The following is a 27069-nucleotide window of genomic DNA, read 5'->3' as shown; positions in this document are numbered from 1 at the left end:
TGTATTGCGTTGACTTTCCTACTGTGGGTTAATTCCATGTTCGATTTCCAGATTTATTCACAATTTTGGACCTCTTTGTGTTGCCAGATCTTTTTGAACTAAATGAACCGAACAGACAGATGCACGTTTGTATCAAAAGCGTGTGCGTGTGTGTGTGTGTGTGGGCATGTTTTGTGACATATGAGGACACAAATTTGTATTATGACATGGGTATGACATAGGTATTACAAAGAGAGGTTGAAATATGAGGATATTGGCCATGTTATGCGTATAAATCATACAGGAGTTTTTTTGAGAAAGTAAAAATGCAGAATGTTTCCTGTGATGGGTAGGTTTAGGGGTAGGGCAGTGTTAGGGGATAGAAAATACGGTTTGTACAGAATAAAAACTATTACACCTATGGAATGTCCCCATATGTCACAAGAACAAACGTGTGTGTGTGTGTTGTGTGCCAGGTTGCATTGATTACATGTGCATGAATGCACTGTGTTTGAAGTGCAGGTATGTGTGTGTGTGTGTGTGTGTGTGTGTGTGTGTGTGTGTGTGTGTGTGTGTGTGTGTGTGCATGCTTTCTGTGCAATCCTCAGGGCGTAAGAGCTCCCTCTGCTGTGCGCTGCGGGTCTGCATGTCCGTGTCCTTGTCCCGCTGGATTGCTGCTCAGGATTGTTTGCTTTTCCACCCACATTGGCGGCTACTGACCCCGGCGCTCCAGGGACAGCGCCGAGAGCCCGTCTCTCTCTCTCTCTCTCTCTCTCTCTCTCTCTCTCTCTCTCTCTCTCTCTCTCTCTCTCTCTCTCTCTCTCTCTCTCTCTCTCTCTCTCTCTCTCTCTCTCTCTCTCTCGCTCCTCCGGCTGCCGCTGCCCTTCCCGCTCGTGTTGTGGCAGGAATGTTCCTCCGGGGTGGACACAGGGCTTAGCGCTGAAAGCATTACCGGAGGGGAGAAGTGTGTTTACCCAGCTTGAGGCTCTCTGAAGGACAGAGGCTTCTCATTTGAGTCTCGGCCCCTCTCGTGCATGCTCACCTGGGGCACGACGTCCTTATTGTCCCCGTTACGCCCTCCCCGAATGGCAAAGCGTTGTTTGCTACTGGTCCTTGAGAATCCTTAATGGCCGTTCAGCGCTTTATTACATCATTAATTGCACTTAATTCAGCAACATTACCCGAACGCCTGGCTAGGCTTGGAAAATTAAGTACAGAGCACTTTGTTATAAAATTCTCTATAATGAGCTCTGGTGGGACAAGGTCTGTTAAGTTTGAAATCACCCCAGGCCATTTTTTAGCAGAGCCTGAGCCGACTTTAAAGTTGGAAACTTGGAAAAAATGCCCTGAGGGCGCTGTTCTCTGGGTGCTTTGCAGCTCAATGGATGTGGCGGTATTAGTCCTGCTATAAACAGCGGGCTTTGTAGCACCGAGCCTGGCTGAATATGCAGAGCGGAGCCGTTCTGAGGCTTTGATTTGAATCTGTGTATTTACAGTACCGGGGGCTTAGTATTATTGGGGCGGAAGTGTTTGTTTAACAGTTTACCGTATCTGCTTAAAATTTCACGGGCAGATTCCAATTCCAAGTTGGTTCGGATTTAAAGCGGAAACGTGCGTGCGCATGCCGACACGAGTGCGCTCACGCTGTGTGCTTCTCTTCGCAGCTATCGGGTCCCAGCGGAGGCGGAGCCCCGGCGTTGTTGCCTCTGAGATCTTTGAGCCTCACCTTGGCAGCCACATTCTGCAGGTAAGATGAGATTCAAACTATTAAAAATGCCTTTGTTCATCCAAAACACCCTGATTTTTCTTATAGTTTGGGACAAGCTTGAGATCAACATTGGGTATGACGATCACAATATGCATATTTGATATGCAAAATATGTCATGTACAAAAGTTGAAATGTAATCATATATATGTCTCTTCCTCTATTATTCAGAAAAGCAAAAATAAAAGGTCTGTACAAACTGATATCTGATAGGTCCAAACACTTTATTTTCTTAAGGCTGGTAGTATTTTTCCCCCTTCTTTTTCTAACACATTTTACGTTGTTTTCAAGTCATCATGTAATGAGCATATTTTTTAAGAAAAATAAATTTGATAATTACGCCCTGACTTTTGAGTTTCAGTTAAAGAATAATAGGCAAAAGCTTATTATTATTAGTCAAAATTACTTTTCAGTTGAATGAATGCGTTAATGGGGACTGTTCAAACTATTTTAAATGCAATTTGTGTAAAGTGTTATTAAGAATAACCATAGTAATTGCCAGAAAAGGCCAATTCCAGTTGGAAATCCTTTGCACTTGATTGTTTTACTAGCACTCAAAAACCTCTCGTCTTTGTTAAAAGTGAAAAAGACTGAAATAGCCTGATTTGTGCATTATAGTCTGACCAAAATAGGTTATTTGAACACAATTATGATTTTATTAAGTTGCAGTGTGTTTTTTTTTTTTCTTATGTGGAAGTGTGTTGTTGATGCGGGACATTTAGTAATCTGTTATTCGTAAATATTCATAAGTAATTTATTAAGATGAACGGCAAACTCCAGTTGCTTATGAATAAATTAGGAGGCGTTCTACAATGACCTGGATGAATGAAATCCGTTACAGATGTACTAATGTGTGTGTTTAGAGATTACAGGTCTGTTGTCTCAAGACATATGTGGTGTCTCTGAGCTGTTCGGCATGCGAGTAAATGAAGGATGACACTTCCTCTGTCTACTGGCGTTTCGGGAAAGCTCAAGGGGGAGGCGAATTTCTTATTTCAAATCTTTTTTTACCCATGCTTAGCTACAGCACTGATGTCCTTTCAAATTCGTTTTAATGACACAGAACGAAAAGCGCAATTTACACCAGTCACCTGTGTCCAAAAAAGCGGATTAGGAATATTTATAAAGTGGTTTGCCGGTCCCTGGACTGCCAGTGCTATTCCCTTACGACAGGTTAAGTGTGTGACAGCAAAGCGGAAATTTATAATTAACACCAATACCAGGCTGGAAGTCTGTCGAGGCGTGGCCTTTTCAGGGAAGGACTTGTTCCTGGCAAATTGTCCCCATTAATCTTCAGCTTAATTGATTGTGAAAAGTTTTAGGATGACATTTTAAAAAAAAGCATGCTCGGCTGGTGATTGATCTGAAGAAAATGAACTAATAATGGATGCAAGGCAGTCATTAGTTGTTGAGCGCCATGGCTAATTTTAGACAGCTTAAACCGCATTTGATAGCGTTTAATAAAGAGGACGTGGGGGAAGAGCTGCTAACCGGCCTTCACCTGCAAACGGTCGCTATGCTCAAGTACTTAGGCATATATGACCTTTTACAGAACTTATGACATATATTAGTTATGCTGATTCTTATTTCATATGACTTTTGTTCTTATTGAATGTTCACTTGAATGATATGCCACTGTTGTTGAATTCTTCATTCAGATTTGTTGTTTCTCACTGGTTAATTTTGAAGTATGAAATATTTCCAGGTTTTTTGACAACATTGCCATTTCTTCTGACTTTACTTTATTCTTTATGAACTAGTAACAGTGTTTTATGGAGATTTTAAAGGAGACTTGTACATGTGGCAGGTGTGCTAGAAGAGGAATAATTGATTTTCATATACTTTGCATATTATTTTCAGTTTTGTACAGTTAGGTCCAATATTGTCCATATAGAGATCCGCTTTAAAGTAAGCATAAACGCAACATGAAATCAAAATCAACCCCATTTACCATTATAGATATTGAGATTTTTGGGGAAGGAATCAATTCACTTCGAAGGGTCTGTTCACAACGTGTAGTTCAGTTCTCTTGTTCTTGTTTTTTCTTCTCCAGACCAAAAAAGAAAATAATACATTTAGTCCTGGATCAATTAGCAATCACACTAATGAGCAATCCTAAAGATACAATCTGGGTGCTGGGCTAAATGTGCTTGTACACACATATGATGGTATTTTTACACACATAAATGTGCTTGTACACACATATGATGGTATTTTTACACACATAAATGTGCTTGTACACACATATGATGGTATTTTTTCACACATAAATGTGCTTGTACACACATATGATGGTATTTTTTACCAGCTGAGAACTCGTGAAGAGCTTAGAAAACGCGTAAAGGAGTCAAAACTCCATCACACACTTAAACAGATCTAAACCAAACTGTAATGGGCTACATTGCTCCTATAACGAGAAAAAAACTTGTATTCTTAAGCATTTTGACCTTATTAGGGTCACATTTTCTGACATCACGTCCTGTTTTTGGTTTGGTTAGAGGTCTTTGGTCTGTGCTGTGTTCATATTTCAGTCAAACTTCACCAGAGTTCGTTTGTAAGTGGACCGCAAATTTTCAGCGGTCTTGTTCCGTTTGTTTGGTGCACACCAAGGTTCGGATGGCAGCGTTCACACACATTCAAATGAACTGCACTAGCAGAGCAATCACACTAGAGATTGGTTTAATCAAACCAAACTTGCCAAGTGTGAAAGCTAAGTTAGCTTTTCTTCTCTAAAGGTAGCTGTAATAAAGTTCGTAGATTCAACAACTTTTATTAAATGCACAAAATGGAAGTAAAGTGCGGGCAGCCCCTCACGGACGACTGCCCGCACACACAACACAAAAAAACATAAACAAAACTCAACGTAAATTCCAGGCCTGGTCCTCTCTCGTCCTTGACTGGTGTCGCTCGTCCTTAAATGCCTCCGAGCTCCCTCATGAGAGGACTCGAGACCAGTGTGTCTCACTCACTTCTCCCATGTCTCTCGCTTGTTCACCTCGCCACAGTAGCGATGTAAAAATAACTTTCAAGCATGTATCTATCAACTAAGCGAATCCGTGCGACCATCTTGAACACAACATATTCTTTATGGGAAAGTTCATCACCCTCACGCAAAACTCCCAATTGTGCAGCTTTATTTTAAAAAAATCTTCATAAAAAATAAAAAATATAATAAAAACTTAAATTTTCATAATCCACTGGCCACCAGTCAAACATTATCTGACATTATCAACTATTTTTATCATTCTTTCACAATTCCTTATAGATATCAATATTGCAGCAGCAATTTGTCAGTCCTGTCTTTTACTTTTTCACTAAATGTTGTCTATTTTCATCAATGCATCACATTTAAGAAGTTAAATGTGTTGCAAATGTAATTGTTTTAATGCTATTTAGTAATTAGATAGCAAAAATGTAATTAAAGGTTAATTAAGGGTTAGTTCACCCAAAAATAAAAAAGTCCCACCCTCATGTTATTACAAACCCGTAAGACCTTCATTCATCTTTGGAACACAAATTATAATTTTTTTTTTTATGAAATCCAAGTTTTTTTATGAAGATTTCTGTCACTTTATAACATTAACAAATTAGTTATCTTCAAAATTAAAATTTCCTGATATTTTACTCACCCCCATCTCATCCAAGATGTTCATGTCTTTCTTTCTTCAGCCAATTTCATTTGTTGTTTTTCTTGTTTTTTATTAGGTTTTGTTTTTTGTTTTTTTAAACAGGATTTTTCTCCTAACCATAAATTTCCACGGAAACTAAAATGGTCCAAATCAATGCAGCTTCAAAGGACTTAAAGGCAGATGTGTCAAAAGTATTCACATTCATTACTCAAGTTGAAGTATAGATACTAGGGTTTAAAAATCCTTCTGTAGAAGTTGAAGTATCAACTCAAGCTTTTTACTTAAGTAAAAGTGTACTGGTTTCAAAATTATTTACAACCTGGTACAAATTTTGCTTTTGGTCTATATGGCTAATTTTGCCCTTCATGATAACTGTGAAGGGGGTTGATTATTTTTATTTATAATTTTTTTTTAGAACTCATTTACATTGTTTAGCCTTAAAGTCCATTTTCTGTTATCCGGGCGTGATGCGCAATAACGTGCTTCCAATATGGCAACAGCCAGCACGTCTCTACTTTACTCTTCAGAACTGCTCTTTAGAATCCTTGTTTTGTCAAAGGCCATTTGTTTAAGTCCTCGCACGTTTGCTTGGGGAAAACTTCCGCCTACGTCTATGTGAGCTGTCCGGCGTGATTTGGCAATCCATTAGCCTGACAAGCCAGACCCACATCAAGATGTTTGGTCTGGAAACTCACCATTGACAGGGCTCAATCCGAGGGGCGGGATAAACGCTTGTCTTTCAAACTCCCTCTGCACGCGATAGGATAGCGCTACAACCAGAGCAACAAAGGTGAAGCAGAGCTAGTTGACAGATTAAACATTCGCCGTATCCGGTCGGCAAAACTCTAAACACATCTTACCTTCTTAAGAATGACTTCAGTGCCGTTCTTTGTTCTTTTCTCAGAGAAAAGCTTAACTCCAAGTCTTCCAGAGTCGCGGTCAAAGCTGATTCGAAAGACCGCCGTTCGCCAGTTTCTGTGTTTGCTAGAAGCACACAAACGCAACTCGGCCGTCGTCATTATGGCCCCGCCCACCGACTCTATACACGATGTGATTGGTCCGGCAAGAGTTAGGCAATTACAGCTCAGAAGGGTATTGAGAGTTGCTAGACGACACTCGCGGGCAGATTAGATTTGCTGCCGCCTTGGGTGCGTCTAGATTTCTAGGCTAGCAATCCATGGCACTTCACAGAGCAGCACAAGATTAGCAGTTTAGGTTAAAAAGTATATTAATTGTCACTGGAGTCTCATGGACTATTTTAACGATGTCTTTACTATCTTGCAAAAGTATCAAAAATGCTTCACTTATGGTCCCATGACCTTCAGGCATATATGCTATTCAACATACAGGCACATTTACTCATAATCAAAAACAACGGTGATATTGAGAAATCACTGTCATTTTTTTAAATATCTAAATACATTCTCATTATCACCCCGTTATATGATGGATACAGTGATGTATGAAATCACATTGATTGTGTTTCGGTTCGGCTGTTCCCTTCAGGGGTCGCCACAGCGAAACATCTGCCTCCATCCAGTCCTATCCTCTGTATCCTTCAGACTGACTACCTTCATGTTCTCCTTCACTACATCCATAAACCTCCTCTTTGGTCTTCCTCTAGACCTCCTGCCTGGCAGCTCTAACCTCAGCATCCTTTTACCGATATGTTCACTCTCCCTCCTCTGAACATGTCCAAACCATCTCAACCTGGCCTCTCTAACTTTGTCTCCAAAACATTTCACATGTGCTGTCCCTCTGATGTACTCATTCCTGATCCTATCCATCCTCGTCACTCCCAAAGAGAACCTCAACATCTTCAGCTCTGCTACCTCTAGCTCTTCCTCCTGTCTTTTCCTCAGTGCAACTGTCTCCAAACCATACAACATCGCTGGTCTCACTACAGTCCTGTACACCTTTCCTTTCATTCTTGCTGGTACTCTTTTATCACACAACAGACCTGACACTTTTCTCCACCCATTCCAACCTGCCTGCACACACTTCTTCATCTTCACAGATTGGCCATTGATAATCAAAAGTCAAAAATATCTTAATTTGTGTTCTGAAATGTTATTTTTGGGTGAAAAAAAGAAAATAAATTGTTAAAGTACTTTTGGATTTTTTGCTTTAGGCTCTATGTGGTTTGCTGTTTTTGTGACCCAGTGACCAGATTTTAGCACAGAAAACACTCTGTGCCTTTTTGTTTATGCACAAATAAGCTGGACGCATTGAGTTTTGTCAACACAGATAATCAATTAGCTGCTCTAATATGCAGGTTTGTTTGAAGGCAGCTGTTGTGACGCTCTGCTCTCTCACTACTATTTAATGTCATGCCACAATAATATCAATATTTTCTTTTTCTGTCCCAGCTCACACACAGCAACAGTATATTTTTAGAAAAGGCCCATTTCTTGTGGCAAATATAAGGAGGTAAATATCACAACAGAGGATATTTATTTGAGTTATTTTTGTTACTGTTCCTTTAAGATTTTAAAAGCCTACACTTCTACTAGCGTCTCTGCCCCGAGGGTGTTGCAGTCCTGGTGGCGTCGGCACGGGCCACAGAAATGAGCGTTATGTCCACTCCCACAGTGCACTGTCATTTGCGTGGGCAGCGGGTCGGATTGATTCCGACAGCAGCGCTAGGTCATTAGCAGAGAGCTCAGAAGTCCTCTGTCACAGCGCGCCACGCTTCCGCCGGCTAAATAATAGCATTTATATCACCCAGATCATGCTTAGCAAGAGATGAATTATAGATGCAGAGTTTAGTTTTAAGGCAGACGAGAGCTTAGCTGCCTGTGAAGGGCAATAGCAGTGTATGGTCATAGACACAGCACAAAGTGAGACTGAACCTTTATCTGTTCTTGTTGGGAGATTTTTTGGGGGATATTAAATTAGCTGTGAGCTAATGAATAGTTTACAAAGCCATATGGCCTGAGCTTGACTGGCATCAGACGAGAAGTACTTTAAAAACATGTGAATGTGCGTTATTTTAACTCCAACTTGCCTCAACACACCTCCCTGGAGTGTCCTGTATGCCTAGTAAGACTTTGATTAGCTGGTTCAGGTGCGTTTAAATGTGCAGAATGTAATATTGACTGCTAGCATTTGAAATGGGCACTGCGGTCCAAATTGAAAATATTGGAGAGGGTTGTTTCTCCTGCCGCTTTCTCCTCAGACTCGCTCAGGTTGCCAGTTTGAGGACTTGCAACAGGAACGAGCACAATAGACAATGGAAGGAAAGAAGATTCAGACTGTAAGTTGATGCGTTGAATTATCGTTTAGATGGACGCTGAGGCTTTTTAGTCTGGTAGAATCTGCCATCTCTGACCCAGTTTGTTTGCTGGCTTCCGTGGCAGTAATACGCTGTTTTCCGCCAACTGGCAGCTCGGGTGTTGAAATACTATTGGGTAAATTAGCAGTGGGCGCGATCACACAGACCAAAACAAAAACAGACCTTCCCGACACTTAACGCACATTTCAAAGTAGAATAACTGGCTGGAGCATTGTTTTTTATGAAATAATACGTGAACTTAGCATGTTTCCTAAATCTCTGACATTTGTTTATACTTTAGTACTGTCAAAAAAATTACATACAGCATCTTTAATTAAGGTTGGAGCTGAACTCAGCAGGACATTGGCCCTCCAGGAGTGGGATTGGACCCCCCCATGCTACTCCATTTGCCTCTTTAATGTAAATGTATTAGAAAACCGGTTACGGTGGCCCCAAATGATTTGGACACTTAAGTCACTCTTAAAAAGCCTGAAATCATTGTACAAGATAACAATGCATTAAATCCAGTGTCATATACAAGCATACAGTTCTAATCTTTTACAAGTGGTCTGTACAGTAGTCAGTAGTCTGGCCAGAATATGGTCATTTAAAAGTTGTTTTTGCAGCCCTCAACTGATGTTGATGTTGACAGTTTGTGTTTTGGCCTGAAGCTCCACCCTCCTATCGACCAATCACGAAGTCAGTCGTGTTTCGGGATCCGGGTTGCCAGATCTGCTCTAGTTACCACAGCTGCAGCTACAAACGTTCCTGCTGGATCCTGCAGCCTATCTGGCAACCTCGAGTTAGAGGGAAGGGGGAGAGGGGATACACCGCTCTACAATCATTTGAAAGTGATTGCAGTACCAGTTTTGGCCATAATCTTACATACACTTCCTTTAACCCTAACATAACATATCCATTCAATCAAGTTAAAAGAACAGAAAACTAAGATATGACCCCTTCAACAACTAGTCTTGGAAAACCTGAATATACTATATTAGAGAGTGTGAGTTCTATACCTTACAATTTAAATAAATATATTTTTTAATGATCTAATTTATAAGGTAGAAATTGAGTAAAAATAACACTAACACTATATTTTAGGGTTCAGTTCTTGCTATTAAAGCTGCAGTAGGGAGTTTTTAGAAAACATCGACTTAGCCGTCGGTGTATGAATGAGTGTATGGATGGGTGAATTTGAGGCAACATGTAAAGCGCTTTGGATGGCCATAGGGTCTGTTGAAAGCGCTATATAAATGCAGTCCATTTACCATTTACCATTTAGCCTGAAAATTTGAACAAGCAAAACTCTCAGGTCACTCCCCCTTTCTCTCTGCTGCGCTACAGCCCTCCCTCCACAGCTCCTCCTCATCACAACGGAGCCGGCCGTGAACGCACAAGCTAGTAAGCAAGCCGGGCCACCGGTGGATAAACAGTTACGGCACATTCACTGGTACGGACGAAACATCAACAATATGATTTACATTGACTATGGCCTGCCCATACTTTGACTACAAACTTGGTCCTCAAAACATTACGTATTTTGCAATAATGTAACTATATGACGTTGCACTATTTCTATAAGTAATAAATAGCTATTAAGATAATATAACGGTAACTAACGTACCGTTAGCGTAGTTAGCAACGTAGTATGCAAGTAATTATTCTATTGATATGTAATACTAAATAAGGTTTACTTGTACATTATTTCAGCAACATGACAAGTCAATGAATTAGTAGGTTTCAATAGTTGCTTTGCACAGTGCGTGACATTTTATCTGTATGTTATGCGGCTAGAGTTTTGACACTAAGTCAATGGGCTCCGACGAGGACTTCATACCCACAGTGACTTCGAGGAGCTAAGATAATAACTTAGTTCTTAAAAAATGAAACAAATCAAGCATATAACACATATAATAATGAATATGTGTTCTTCATACTAAAGTGTAACCAAGTTATATTTACAAAAAAAAAAATCCTCATTCATAATCGTTATCCAACATATCACGACTGTAAAAGTCATGGAACCTTGGAATATTGGTATGGACAATAGGGGCCTTGACATCGAAAAGGTTGAGAAGGGGCCTAAAGGAATATATGGACTTTCTGTGCTAATTCGGGTAGGAAATACTATTATAGTCGTATCAGTATTTGAAACCATAGTCATTATGGATATGTTCATAGTCATAGTCAAATTAGCCAAAGTATTCAACAAACAAAGGCACAACAGGGTGGCGAACACGCAGAACACTGTGAATGTTGGGCGTTCCATTTCAGTGGCGCTTTCTGCTGTTATGTGGGCACAGATCGCTCTCTTTTGGACATCCGCCGTTTTTCCATTCATATTAGGGATGTGCCAGACAGCATGACAGAAAGTTTCTGATCTTCACTGAACAAATTAACAGCGCTGTTGTTTATTGCTTATCTGTGGTTTTTGATGTGTTTTAGTGATAAAGGATGAAGAACGTTCAGACACACTGATCGACAGGGAGCCTTAATTACTGTGTGTGTGTGCGTGTGCTTGTGTGTGCGCGTGCGTGCACGTGTGTGTGTGTGTGTGTGTGTGTGTGTGTGTGTGCGCACCTGTGGTGAGCGCCGGGGTGACAGGACACCAAACGCCTCTTAATATGTCTCGCTGCTTCAAGTTCCAGCACTCAATCTTTCATCAACTCCTTGTTTACCTTCTTCTCTTTCGTTCTCTTGTTGTTTGTTTTGTAGCGTCGTCTTTGTTGTTTTTGGCTTGTTTGTGATAATAGGGCTTGGATTAAAAAAGAGAAGAGGGAGGAAAAAAACACAGACACTTTGAAAACCCTTCGATCTTCACACCGGAGGAAAGCGCAAAGACGGCGGCTTTAGAAATGACAGCTGTTTACATTTGCATAACATCAAGGCGGAGCGAGGCAGTGTCTTTGAGCCCGTCTGCGTGCAGCTGTCACCGGCTGTAATCGCAGGTTGATTCGCGGTTCACAGGAATCGCCATCACGCTTCTCTGGCTCTTCTGTGAGATCAGGTAGAAGGTGGCAGAGAAAGAAAATAACACACAGTGAGGGTTTGCTTCACCTCAAAGCACCTCATCCTCAAGACATCAAGTTCCTCTCATACATGCAGATGGTTTTATGGACGTCAAGCCCCTGTCGGAGGGATGTGTGTCCATTTTACCTTTGCCGGGACCATTAGTTCTAGAGCTTAAAGGGACAGTTAACCTAAAAAAATAAATAATAATCTGTCATTGTTTACTAAACTTCATGTTGTCATTGAACAACAACAAAAAAATATTATATAGTAATTATATGGTAAAGGTTTGAGAGCTACAGTATAGAGGAAGATATCAGACTATTTTATTCATAAGGCTTCAGAAGGTTGGTTGGTTGGTTGGTTTGGTTTTGTTGATTTGGTTTTGTTGGTTGGTTGGTTTGGTTTTGTTGATTTGGTTTTGTTGGTTGGTTGGTTTGGTTTTGTTGGTTTGGATTTGGTGGTTGGTTGGTTGATTGTTTGTTGGTTGGTTGGTTTGGTTTGGTTGATTTGGTTTTGTTGGTTTGGTTTTGTTGGTTTGGATTTGGTGGTTGGTTGGTTGGTTTGGTTTTGTTGATTTGGTATTGTTGTTTGATTGATTTGGTTTTGTTTGTTGGTTGGTTGGTTTGGTTTTGTTGATTTGGTTTTGTTGGTTGGTTGATTGGTTGTTCGTTGGTTGTTTGATTGGTTGGTTGGTTGGTTGGTTGATTGATTGATTGGTTGGTTGGTTGGTTGATAAATTGATTGATTGATCGGTTGGTTGGTTGGTTGATTGATTGGTTGGTTGGTTGATAAATTGATTGATTGATCGGTTGGTTGGTTGGTTGATTGATTGGTTGGTTGGTTGATAAATTGATTGATTGGTTGGTTGGTTGGTTGGTTGATTAATTGATTGGTTGGTTGGTTGGTTGGTTGATTGGTTGGTTGGTTGATAAATTGATTGATTGGTTGGTTGGTTGGTTGGTTGGTTGATTAATTGATTGATTGGTTGGTTGGTTGGTTGATTAATTGATTGGTTGGTTGGTTGGTTGATAAATTGATTGATTGGTTGGTTGGTTGGTTGGTTGATAAATTGATTGATTGGTTGGTTGGTTGATTGATTGATTGGTTGGTTGATAAATTGATTGATTGGTTGGTTGATAAATTGATTGATTGGTTGGTTGGTTGGTTGATTTGTTGGTTGGTTGATTGATTGATTGATTGATTGATTGATTGATTGATTGATTGATTGATTGATTGATTGATTGGTTGTTGGATGGATGGATGGATGAATGGTTGGTTGGTTGGTTGATTGATTGGTTGTTTGATTGATTGAGTTGTTGCTTGGTTGGTTGATTGATTCATTGGTGATTTGATTTGGTTGGTCTTTGTTGGTCTATTTGTTGATTGGTCGTTGATCAGTTGATTTATACTAATGCTTCAGAAGTGTAATTTCTGTTAATACTTAATTATTATAATTAATAATAATAATGAAAAAGATTTAAAAAAACATCTATTTTTAGTCTATTCCATTTATCAACATGCAATTCATTATTTTATGCATCATTATTTTTTTAAGAAAAAAAAAGTGAAACATCAAATATACCTTTTATGAACATCATGATATCAACAGTCATTTAACATATGCTTTTACTTAATGCAAAATAGCATAATAAAAATTATTCAATGTATCTGGTTTTGTATGCCATATGAGTAAATGAAAACGTAATTTTAGTGCGGAAATTTCAAGCCGTGTGTGTGTTTTTAAAGGATGTGTGTGTTCTTGCAATATCTTTCAAATGCCTTTTATTTTTAACATTATTATGCACAAAAAATTATTCTTAACAAGCTCACCATTATGCAGGAAACGACGCCCATGAGCATATTTAACAGATTACAGGGCAACATCTAAATCACACAGATATTCCCGTGATAACTCTTTAATGTAGGGTAATAATCACCCTTGATTTATTATGTATAGCTCGTTATTTTATTTAAGAACATGTTTTTGCCCCCTAAAATACTGTTTAGATGGGAGAGATGGGATGGAAGAGATTTTCCTGCTCCCTTTTTGCATTTGCATTGATTCAGAAATGAACTGCAACTATGTAGATTGAGTTGTTATATGATAGTGGAGTGTTGTGTGTGGTTGCTCTGAGAGCTTTTTAGCATGTGGGTTTGTGATTTTTATGCTGTTTGTAGAGTATTCTGAGTGGCTGTTTAATGGCTTCAGCTCCCTAGGTTGTGAATCAGTATATAGTGTACAAGAATTTGGGCACTGGTAAGGGCCCTGCTCACGACACACTGGGACACTGATGACCATCATCTTAAATCTTACTACTGGTGTTTATGAACAAAAGCTGTTTAATATTTTTCTTTAATGTTATTTAAAGTACATTATGATAAATACTTTGATTGTAACATATAAATGCGCATTTCAACATTTCACATGCTGTACACGTTAGCTAGATTTACTACCTGTCTAGCAATATATGTTTTGAAATATGCTGCAATTTGATTAAATAACTTTTTTTTCTCCAAAACATCTACCACGTCTTGTTATATGTATTGAGTAACCTTGCACAATTAGCTTGTTGCTTCAGAATTTCTGTTAACTGATCATGGGGAGCATCTACTTCACAGTGCATTGTGGGACTTTTTAAAGAGCAAATGTTTCAATCTAGTTCTTGCTAGTGCGCTAGAAAGTGTTTAAGGCAGCCCTTAAAATGGCGGATCAGTGACACGTTTACCCAAAAGTATTTCGACCCCACAGGTTGCTAGTTGGCTGAAAACACAACGCATCGCAGCCATGGAAGAAAGAAAACAAAATATATAAATAAAAAATCTTTGTTGGCTACAGTTTTAGCTCATCTCCATCTCTATTAGTCCAGGTCTGTCTTGCATTCACTGTGCATAGATTTGTAAAAAAGCAAGGCAGACGTGTTTTCTGTGATGTCCATCACAAAGCGGTTGAGATCACAGTGTGAGCGTGTCTGAGGTCAGTGCTTTCTGCTTTTAGCTCTTTTATTTACATCAGCTGTCGGAAGATCTCCATAGCTTTCCCTCCGTTCACTAATTTGCTGTTGAAAGCAAACATGTCAGAGCCTCTCTTGTTGTGGTTCACTAGCTTGCATAACATAATGCGAACAGCATTTACATATCCATAAACACACAAACACACACGCACACACAGACCCAGCTCAATCTCATCTTGTGTTGGATGTCTTCCTGACAGATCATCCATTCTACTGCCGTCCAACACGACGGATGAGTTTTCACACTCTTCTGATCTAGTTTTCTCACTGTGTTGTTGGTGTATTAGCCACATGCTGCTACCTGCACCCTCCTCAACACACGCTTTATTGCATGTCACCTCATTTGCTGGATGCTGTACAGGTTGGACAGAGGAGATCTGATATAGCGATGAACTCTGACTGCATAGCTGTTGCGTTTTCACACCTGGCTCGTTTGGAGTGTTTGTTTTCAGAACTTGGTGAGTTAATTTGGTTAGTTTAGGCATATATGAACACTGCAATCACGCCCTGAACCCGCACCAAACCTAAGATAGCCTCTTCTTAAAACGTAACAACGAAAAACACCTTTAATTCAAATTATATTAAACTCTTTTATTGAAACTTTCATGTTTAAACTTTTGTATAAATATATATAGTACTGTGCAAAATTCTTAGGCACGTTAGTATTTTCACCCCCCAAAAATGTTTTAAGCCAGTTTTTTAGATATTTTGCAATAGCATTTCAGTAGGTAATATCAGTTTACATTTTAAAACATGTATTTTACCCTTAATTGTAATAATCCATAGTGTGAGAATTGTATATGCCAAAGAAGTCTGACACCAAACACTGATCTGATTTAGTTATTAGGAGTTAAATGATAAACAAAATCTATTTTTGACATTATTTTTTAACGCATTCTCATTTTACAGCGTTTTTACTGAGTCTAAAACTGTTCACAGTACTTTAGCTTTGCCAGGACGGTTTCTTCAAGCGTCCTCGAGATGTTGTCGCAGTTGTTGTGGATTTTGTCTCAGTTTTTTCAGTTTCTTCATGTAATCACAGAAGGGCTCGATGATGGTGATATTAAATCTCCGTGTGGATCAAACAGCTGTTGTCAGACTCCTACACACAAAAATCTCAGTTGAATGGATTATTACAATTAATGGCAAAATAAATGTTTGAATATGTAAAGTGATATTACCTACTGACACACTATTGCAAAATATATAAATAACTGGTAACCTTTATATAACCTTTATATATATATATATATATATATATATATATATATATATATATATATATATATATATATATATATATATATATATATATATATATATATATATATATAACATTTTAAACCATTCAAGCACAACAAGAAGAGAATTTGCTGTCTGTGAATGTCTTGTCTATGTGACACACACACACACACACACACACACACACACACACACACACACACACACACACACACACACACACACACACACACACACACACACACAGCACAGAAATAGGCATGCCAGTATAACAAATTCAAAGTTGTTATATTTTTTAGCCTAATAAATGTACAAAACAATGTATAGCTTTCAATCACAATGTAATGTTGAATGGCTATAATTAATGTTTAATATTGAAAAGAAAACAATCATGTCATTGAGACATCAGTGGCTGTAGTAAAAAAGATGACATTAAACAAATATGTTTTTTATGTTGTTTCTACATTAATTTGCCAATTAAATGTTAAATTACTACATAAAACATATATACAAAAACTCAAGAGTAAACACAGAATTTTTCTTTCCGATTGACAGCAATTATATAAAAAATATTAATTTAGAAAAGTTATATACAATTATATAAATAAAGTGAGCCAAAAAAGGCTTGTGGGCCTCTAAATTTATCCATCCATCCATCCATCTATCCATCCCCACTTTAATTCTGTGTGTGTATATTGGTTTGTGTGTGTGTGTTTGAGTCTGTGAGACATGGCAGTCAGACAGGAGCAGCTGCTGCTTGTGTGTGTTGTGTGCAGGTGTGTATAATTGTAGGTGTGTGTGTGTGCAGTGGCAGTTGGCAGCTGTGTGCAGGTGTGTTTGAGTTCTCCTGTCACTGGGTGGCAGGTGTTTTCTGGCCACAGGTAGAACACGAGCGCATGCGGCAGGCGGAACAGATACTCCCAGTTAACGCAGAAACGGGTGACGACCGGAACCGATCCGCCCTCGAAACCCTCGCAGTGGCCGCATGGACCCTCGCCGTCTCCCGAAGTCTTTTAGTTTGGACGGTAATGTCAAATACTTTTGTACAGAATGCCGTAACATGCCTATACATGCTAATGCGCTTTCAGAGCGCATGCTAATGTGCCAACGGTATGGTCTGTGTTCGGCAGCCTTTTACTTTCAGCTCAGACTCTGTCAATAAAACCTGACCGGACGTCACCGAAGGATCTCGGGGAGGGGGGGAAAGGTCAGTGGGCAGTGCAAAGCGGAGAATTTTGATGATCCGGCCTGCGTTTCCTGGTTCATTAGCAGTGGGAATTTGGACAGGGAGAAGGTGGAGGGGGGATAGATCCACCCTTATTACTTATGCAGTCAATAGCAAGGCTTGTCTGCATTCATAATTGTTTGATTTTATAGGCCAGTCTTTAAACAAACATTGTCTATGGTAATGCCCTGCCCTGATGGATGGGAGAGGTTTTGTCTGTGAATATCATTTGGATAATTAAAAATGACAGACCAAATCGCCCGCTGTCTTGACCCTCACTTTGTCTCCCGAGTGATGCCGGCGAGATGCTGATTGCTGTCAATCACAGGTCTGCGGAGGATTGGGGAACGCGGGCAGCCGTGAACCCTGACCCACACTGTTGATCTGAAATAGATAACAACCTTGAAATACCTGCAGAATTTCAACAGGCACGCAGCACCTTCCCCAAAAGAGCCACTTTCTCAATCTCTCTCTGTCTGTTCAGGTTGGGAATTCGCTCTGCTCCGGTTGGGTGTTCAGAACCGCTTCCGAACCGAACGTTTCAATATACAAATTGCTAACTTACCGTTGTCTTGCCTGGGATAAGAGTATTTTAACATTGACTAAATGATACACTTCCCCAGTTATAGGAACAATTATCCTTCAAGTACTAAAAGAATCATTAAAGGAGACATTAAAGGGTTAGTTCTCCAAAAAATGAAATTGATGTCATTAATGACTCACCCTAATGTCGTTCCTCACCCGTAAGATCTCCGTTCATCTTCAGAACACAGTTTAAGATCATTTATATTTAGTCCGAGAGCGTATGCAAGTGTATGCACACTATACTGTCCATGTCCAGAAAGAGAATAAAAACCTCATCAAAGTAGTCCATAATATGTCCATAATATTGTCCTCTCTTCCGCGTTTATTTTCAAACCTCAAATAAAGATTCAAACGGTTATGAATCAGCGTATTGATTTGTTGCTTGGATCGCATGTCAAACTGCTGAAATCACGTGACATTGGCGATCCGAATCATGAATCAATCCGTTGATTCATAACCGTTTGAATCTTTGTTTAAGGATTGAAAACAAATGTGGAAGAGAAGACGATGCTGAATAAAGTTTTGTAGTTTTGGACCAAAATGTATCTCCGATGCTTCAAGAGATTCTAATTAACTAACTGATGTCACATATGGACGACTTTGATGATGTTTTTATTCCCTTTCTGGAATTGGGCAGTATAGTGTGCATACACTTTCATGAAGCAACAGAAAAGCTCTCGGACTAAATATAAGATATCCTTAACTGTGTTCTGAAGATGAACGGAGGTCTTACGGGTGTGGAACAACATTAGGGTGAGTCATTAATGACATCAATTTCATTTTTGGTTGAACTAACCCTTTAAGATACTGGAATCGGAGTGGAATTTTTTTATGATCTCCATCCCTACTTCTTCCCCACACACAGAAACAAATTAAAACATCAATCCGTTGGCCACATACAGCATTTTAGGACACCATGCATTTCTTTTGTCTTGTCTTTTATTCTACGCTTTAGTTTTTTCCCTCTCATTTCCTCCTTCCTTTCTCGTTTCGGCACTCGAGACGTTCCTGCGGTCTACCGCGTACTTTTATATGATAATTTAAATGCGCTGCCAGTTGTTTTCTCCTGCCAACGCGGTGTCTTTCCTCTCGTCGCTGTGGTGAGGGTGTTTAAGTAGTTTAATTAGAACAGAACAGAGGATGTCGTCTCTATTATCATTTACCGGGAAGCATCACTTTATGAGTTGGAAAATCATTTAGCATTTGTAAACTGGATATGTCAGAATTGTCCTAATGTGAGCGTCGTTTGTTTCGGTATATGGATAATTGTTTAAGCGGATCTCGGATGTAAGCTGAATGTGAGTTTTATATACATGCTTTGGCTAAATCACAGGCAAACGCATGTTTCACACAGCAGTCCCACTGTGTGTTGCTTTATTGTGCAACAGTATTTAGAATTGTATATAAATATTGGAAGTTGATGCTAAATGTATATATTTACATTTTAGATAAACCCTTAAAAAGTACTTTTTAAAGTATTGTTAATAAATATTTGAAGTTTTAGATAGTAGCTGGGCTTCAGTAGGTATCTTCAGTAGTAGGTATCTCGGCTTCAGCATGATTTTTGGCATGATCTGTAATATGGAATTTTACTGTAATATGGGATTCACATATTTACACATTAAGGATATATTACATTAGATTAATGTTACAGTGTCTGGAGTGTAAGATATATTTGTCATCGAGGGAACGCTCTCTCAATATATAAACGGCTCAGAGCCGAACACATTTAGTCCTTCGTTGCTTTTCAATTTTCCGACTGCTGAACTACACCCTCCCCTCCTCTCACCTCTCTCCAAATCCAGCCAGGCATTAGAAACCGTATTTCCCTCGGCAGAGCTCCCCTCTCAGCATGCTATTCTCTGTCATGTTGCGGTAGCCATGAAAAGTGCTGGCGGTACCATGGAACACTCATAGTATCAAATACTAACACCATGTTGGTATTATAGCACTGAATTACTATATTCATGTAGCATAGTATTAGCATAGTACTTTAACCCTTAAACATGTACCACATCATTCACTACCCTCCTGCTCATTCTTTTTTAAAGTTTTTTTTAAGCCTTCAACCTTCTTAGTATTCCTCAATCAATTCATTATAAACAATATAACAAGGAAAAATAATACAATTGTAAAACAATTGTCCCAATTTTACAAAAAAAAAATATTGTATAAGGTCACTAAAGACCCAAGGTGTATGAGAGTGCAAGTATATTTTTTTCAACACAACAATTGAATCTTTGATGACTAAATAAGACCAATTCACCTTTATTCCAGAAGGGGGCAGTGTCTAATACACAATGATGAAGTGATGTTTCACTCATAGTTACCGCAGGCAGAAAACAAAAAAATAAGGAAGTATCATCTGCAAAACTTGAAATGGCTCAGCGATTTACAGCAGAGCAGGTACTGAACGCAATCAGATATTAGCGTCAATGTCACTTGATGATGGATCTGGTGAAGATGTCAGCGATCTAAATATTGATTTTGTAGATGAAAATTATCATTTTGAGATTATGCGTGAGATCTCAAATATGAGCCAGATGCTGAATGTACTGGGAAATGAGCTCTGACGAGGACGGTGATGATGGGATAAAACTTCTGCTCACACTGAACCCTTCCAAGCTCCAGAAGTCAACAAAATATGCTTTATATTATTCATCTGTAATTGTTATCAGGAGAGTTTTATATTATCACGTCAGGTGGAGTTCCATGTTAGATATAGATCGGGGTCGCTAAAGACCCGAATATGTAATAATTATTGGTGGAACATTTATGCATTTAAGAGATTTCCATGTAACTCTCATGGTACATATATAATTTTAAATTATTAAATTATTATTGAAAATATTTTATTAATAAATTATATTTTGCAAGTTATTATATTATACAGAAAAACATGCATACAAAATAATAATAGAAATGATAATAAGAACATGTATTTGTATATCACTTTTCATACATAAAATACAACTTCAAAAGTTCTTCAAAAGTATTAGCAGAACAATTTCACATAATATCAATATAAAAATACTCAAAAGCAAGGTGAAAAGGTTATTAAGGTAAAATAAAGACATAAAACAAACTTTCACACAATATACTGGTAAGCAACTCTAAAATATATATTTCTTTGGTATATATTAGTCCACTCAAGGCGATTTGAATGTAGAATCCATGTGAAGTTTATATAATCTGGCGTGAAAAAGCAAGACAATGACTGAATTAAATGACTAAAGTCAATTAAGAGAATTGTGATTTGTTTTAGATTTAATTGAGGGGGGTTGTGAAATGGGTAAAGGCTGGTCTATACTCCAACACAGTAGGTGGTGCTAATCAATCAACTTTATTTATATAGCGCTTTTACAATGACTTTTTTTCTTCAAAGCAGCTTCACAGTGTTAAATGCACCTTAATGTTGGTGCCACTCACCATAAAACCGAAGAAGAAGAACAAAATTAAAGTCGTGCTGTGTCCCAATTCCCCTACTTGTACTACGACCTAAAAGTATGTTCTCTTTTTGTGAAGAAAAATTACATTTGAGTGTGTAGCTGAAGAGTATGCAAGCTTCAGGACATACTACTTTGTCATCTTAAACGGACTCTGTTGCTTAGTAACGTGCATCCCATCATTAATCTGCCCTGTCAATCATCGTCACAGTTCAAATCCTCCACATTCAGTTTAATTTCCTATCGTATCGGAGAGAAATATAGTCGCACGTTGATCTGCCATTTGTGGGTCTTTAATGCAGAGACTCTTCTCGTGAGTTTAAAAGTAATAATGCATTTAAAAGTTAATGGCCAAACGTATCATTACAAAAGTTCACAATGCTGCTGCAGGTGAAATATAATATGGATAGCACTGAATAAATATATTTTCGTCAGGTTAAATCTGACTTTATCTAAACCTCTCTACTTAACCGTCGGACTCGCACATCCGTCATGTTTGTAGTTTTTTAACACTTTTTATCCACATTTGTAGTTCCAATCGAATCCTTGTCCAACTCGCAATGGATTGTGGGCAATATCAGCCGTTAGAGTGTGTATCGATCCGCACTTCGAATTCTGACCAAGGAGGAGTTTTTTTTATTAATGGGAGCAAATGACGCGCATATTACAATCAAAAGGTAGCGACGCCCAAGATCATATTCATAACTCCTGGCACATATTAACATATTAACATATTACGGTCACTATACGACTTTGAGAATAAAAAAACAGAGGTAAAAAAATTAAACTTTAGTCTTAGATCTTTTTAATGATGTATAGTTTGTCAAGGTAATTACTTACACCTGATAGCAATTTTGAGCTAATTTAAGAAAAGAGAGCTTCAGTGCGTCCTCGTCCTCGTGACGGTTATCAGGTTAACCATCCGGGTATCTTTGGAATACTCTTTTCAACATACCGGGATTTGGGACATACTAATTCTATTTCCGCATACTGTTTAGGATGGATAGTATGCATATTGGGACACAGCAACGGAAACATATACTTGGAACAAAACCACAAAACAGACATGACACTGGAATTGACTTAAAAAATATATTTATTGCTTCAAAATACTAAATTGTTAATGACAACCATTAAGAGGAAAATGTATGATTACCATCTTTAGTAGAGACAGTGTGTTTATTACAATGGCAGTGCTCTTATTTTTGTGGTTTCACATCTATGTAGCAGTGCAGAAACAACATGAGAGCGAGCGACCTGAGGCGACAAAACCAAACACTCCTGTTATAATCGACTGTAGATGGTTTCGTTTGCAGTGTAGATGTGCTGTTAGCGGAGACACGTCTGTCTGAACAGCGCGTCTGACTTTCTAATGACGAGGGGGGAGAAATGTAAACCTCCGTCTCCAAATAGTGCACGCAAATCCGACTGTGGAAATTAATCCTCTCAATTCTCTGTTCCTCATTGTGTCGCGCCAAAGGAATTTGATCCCATTGAATAATTTCATTATAACTTGTGAGCTTTTGGATTAATGGGAATCTTCACTGTAAAGACAAACAGGAGAGGGGAAGCTGTCGGTTTGCTCTCTTTCTTTCTCTTTGTCTCTTTTCTCGTTCTCTCCCATCACCTGCCGCACAGTCGAACCCGAGACACAATCAGTGTGCACAATGGCGTACTTGTAAACAAGATTAATGCCCATGTACTGTTTTAACAGCTTGTCAAGAGATCACATGAACACAAAAGCAGCAGGTTATTACACATCCAGTCTACATTATTAAGCTGATTCGTACATTTATGATACAATAAACCCTGGTGTGAACTACTGTATGAAATGCTCAGACACTGCTGTGATCCCTGTGCGGTTGCAGATCTAGATGTTCATAGCATGTTGATACATGTTGGTGAAACTTCTGCTTCTGCTTTTAACACTAATAGGTATTTTTTTCAAAGATATCACTATGAAACATCTCCAGTTTATTACTGGCATAAACATAAGGAAAAAATGATTTACAAGTTTTGTGTAAATTAATGTTTTAATATGCAAAAGAGGCGTTATATACTTAAATATAAACTCATCTGCATATATTTTCAAAAACAAAATCTAAAAAATGCAGATTGTTTGCTGTCATGAGTAGGTTTTGGGACAGTGTCATTATGCCAACATTATCTTCATAACTTCTTATGAAATAAAATGTTTATCCCTGTATAAATGTATAAATTGACTTTCCTCTCTTGTCAACATTATAGCTTGGTGCATGTTCTTCAGTTGTGAACGCGCACGCTGTGTATCGCGTCATATAATGACACACACTCAAAAGTAATCGGGTCAGGTCGTTCACATGGTGAAATTTTTTGTTTGATCGATTCATGAAAAGGTTTATCCCACCCCTCTCAAACCGATTACAATTTCATTTGGTTTGGGCATTTTTATTCCGATTGAGGTGTTTATGGAGCATTTTCATTCGGATTGGACTTTTAAACCGATTACAGTGCTCTATGTAAATGCACCCGACTGTAAAAAATTGCGCTACATGGCCTTTTAAAGCAGCACTTGGCAACTTTTGCTCTCGGGGTCCCCCTACAGTTTGGAAAAAATAATGTCCTCAACTACTGTCGTAAGATCTGTCATCCTACAACAGGGGATGCCATCACGCGTGCATTTGTTGACATGACAACCCTGATAGCCCTGAACTAGTGATGCGTGGGTCGTCTCATAACCCGCGGACCCCGTATGTCTATTAAATGGTCGTGGGTGCGGGGCGGGTTGTAAAAATATATACAGTGGTGCGGGGCGGGCCCAATAACTTCATAAAAGTGGCGCCGCGGGTTGGTGCAGCACTAACAGTTCCCCTGAACACTGCAAGAGGAGTTCACATGCAGGTGTTCTTCTGGCGTCGCGTGTGAAATGTCTTCATCCCAGGTAACGTTACAGTCAGTGGCATATGTTTCAGCATGTCATATGAATATAATTTCATGGGTTTTATTTTTTTCAAACGCCAAATAATCACGATGCTCACGTTTACAAGCCAGCGTCATTATAGTAGTCTATTGGTTACCGTTTTACAGAATCTATATGATACTTCAGTTCAATGTTTGAGTGGTAGCTCACCGTAACAAGCATGACAGCATCGGTCGGGCACGCCTCCTTCAGCTCACGCCGACGAGCAAACGCTGGTCCAATGTTGATCCTCGTCCTGCCTTTAATCCCATCACTTTTTCGTTTCCTCTTATTGCTTTCCTCCAACAAAACCTTTTCTTTCTTATTTGTCTGTGCTGCTTCGGACATGACTATATTATCCGACGAACAAAGTTGGGCTCGCACGTCCGAATTTAAGGAAGTGTGGGTGTTGGTGGAAGTGACGTATATGCCGTAAAGCAGTCAAATTTTGTAGTTCTTTTTGTTCTCGGGTTACTACCCGAAACCCGAAGTTTAAAAGTATGATTAAAAACGACACAGACCCCCTCAGGCTATGGCAGACGTGTCCTATTGTAAGTCGATTTATCATCACAAGAGTCTTAAAAAAAATATAATGAAGGTTAAAAAGTTACCTAGTGCTGATTTAAAAACTGTAAAAGTTTTTTTTACAGTTTTTAAAGATTTTATTTATCGAACTATAAATAAAAGATAGTTACAGATATTTCACGTCATGTTCGAATATCGAATAAAACATGACAGCCCTAATGTGACATCAGTTAATTAATTAGAATCTCTTGAAGCATCGAAAATACATTTTGGTCCAAAAATAACAAAAACTACGACTTTATTCAGCATTGTTTTCTTTTCCCTTTTGTTTTCAATCCTCAAATAAAGATTCAAATGGTTATGAATCAGTGAATCGATTCATGATTTGGGTCTCCAATGTCACATGATTTTGAGCAGTTTGCCTCAGCGTCCATTTAAAAAGCATTAGGGTGAGTCATTAAGGATATAAATCTCATTTTTGGGTGAACTAACCCTTTAAGGGAGCAAACTAGCCCAAAATCTCAAAATTGACCACGGCATTTCACCTGCCGTGTCTCACCTTAATACATACGATTGTTTCAGGTGAAAGTCACCCCCCACTTTTCCCCCTTAAAGGTTCAGTATGTAATATGAACAGCTAGTGTTTGAAATATGTACAGCAGTCCAAATTTTAAAAATATTAAAGGGTTGTTTCTACCGCCCCCTCTTCCTCATAACACATAACACTTTTAACACTTATACAGGGTGCCAGATTGAGGACACATGTTTTTAATATTGCCGCGTTTCCACTGCAAGAACTTTCCCCAGGAACTAGGGACTTTGTGGTGGTACTCGGTGTGTTCAGGAACCAGGGTCTAAATGAAGTTCCCCTAAAACAGCCCTGCTCATGAGGTAGTGCTTTTTCAAAGCTCAGGAAATTTCAGGAGTGGGACTTGGACCCAGAACATGCTGATTGGTTGGGTCACGTAGCATTTTGATTGGTCAACCACCATTTTTAAAAGTGTGTTGTGTTGCGTGCAGAAAGAGTTATTTACTATTCGAATCAACAATGATGTTTAAAAAAAAACAACGGATGGACTGATGTCGAGGTTCAGGCTTTATTACGCTTATATGCGGAGGAAGAAATCCAGTGGGGAAAATTGCATGCAATCCTACGTCGCCGGAATAATCTTCACTGTACTTTAGACTGCAACGGAAACGCAGACAGCAAGAAGTTCCTGGGACAAATTGTTCCGGGTAATTTAGTTGGAAATGGGAATTTTTAGAGCTTTTTAAATGGACGCTGAGGCTTTTTAGTCTGGTAGAATCTGCCATCTCTGACCCAGTTTGTTTGCTGGATTCTATGGCAGTAAAACACCATTTTCCGCCAACTGACAGCCCGGGGTGTCAAAATACTATTGGGTAAATTAGTGGGTGGGATCACAGACCAAAACAAAAACAGACCTTCCGACACTGAACGCACATTTTAAAGTTAAATAACTGGCTGGAGCATTGTTTTTCTGAGAAACAAGTATGTGAACTTAGCATTTTCCCTAAACTCTGCGTGTATATATGTTACTATTTTATGGTATTTTTATGCTTTGATACAGTCAAATGTCATACTGCACCTTTAAATCTCCCTTCCTGCAGATTAATATTCCACAGTAAATAAACATTGATGTGGGATTAAACAAAAAATAAGAGACAGATATAATCAAAGAGAAGATTTCCCCCAAAAAACCTAAGCATAATAAACATAAGAAAGAAACCGGATGCTTGGTTAGTAAATGTATTAATTATCAAGCCTTTTATTAAAATGAGAACAGACTCATTAAACACACTTGATATTGCCTGCCTCCCTCAGTGAGGTATTTTATGAATATTATCGTTCATAATTTTCAGTACGTTTTTCCAACACCTAAAATGTAATACTTTATTCAGGAAGGATGCATTAATTGATCAAAAGTGACAGTAAATGCATTTATAATGTTATAAAGATTTATATTCAAAATAAATAGTTTTTTAAACTTTGTATGATATATGCAAAGTAATAGAACATGTTTTCCATAAATTAAGCAGCACAACTGTTTTCAACATTGATAATAATAATAATTATTATTATTATTGATTGCAAATTTAGCATATTGCCATCACAGGAATTAACTACAGTTAAAAATATTTTAACATAGAACACATATTTTGAGTTGTATTTTTACGACACAATATAAAAATTTGTATAGTATTTGTTTTATTAATAAATGCAGCCTTGAGCATAAGAGACTTCTTTCATAAACATTAAACTATTGTTTGATTACAGACTTTTTTTTGTTTTTTTACCATTCCAACTTTTGCAGTCAGAGACATTGCCAATATTCTCCCAAAAATCAATTGAAAAGAAATAAACGAATCCACAAAAACAACGAGGAAAGGATCTGTGTGAGCGCTGTTAGACGGC

General features: G+C 38.5%; 1 protein-coding gene across 4 annotated transcripts in view; it reads left to right on the top strand.

Moving 5' to 3' along the window:
* Positions 1-27069, top strand: part of LOC137091488 (neuronal PAS domain-containing protein 3) — a 406675-nt gene that overhangs the window by 190508 nt on the left and 189098 nt on the right. For all 4 annotated transcript variants that reach the window (XM_067455959.1, XM_067455958.1, XM_067455961.1 and 1 more), the window contains one exon: positions 1644-1726. In XM_067455959.1, the coding sequence (XP_067312060.1) occupies positions 1644-1726 (83 nt within the window). The remainder of the gene's footprint in view (positions 1-1643; positions 1727-27069) is intronic.

This window comes from Pseudorasbora parva, chromosome 10, assembly GCF_024679245.1.
Source record: "Pseudorasbora parva isolate DD20220531a chromosome 10, ASM2467924v1, whole genome shotgun sequence".
NCBI lineage: Eukaryota > Metazoa > Chordata > Actinopteri > Cypriniformes > Gobionidae > Pseudorasbora > Pseudorasbora parva.
This window is presented reverse-complemented; position numbering and strand designations above follow the sequence as displayed.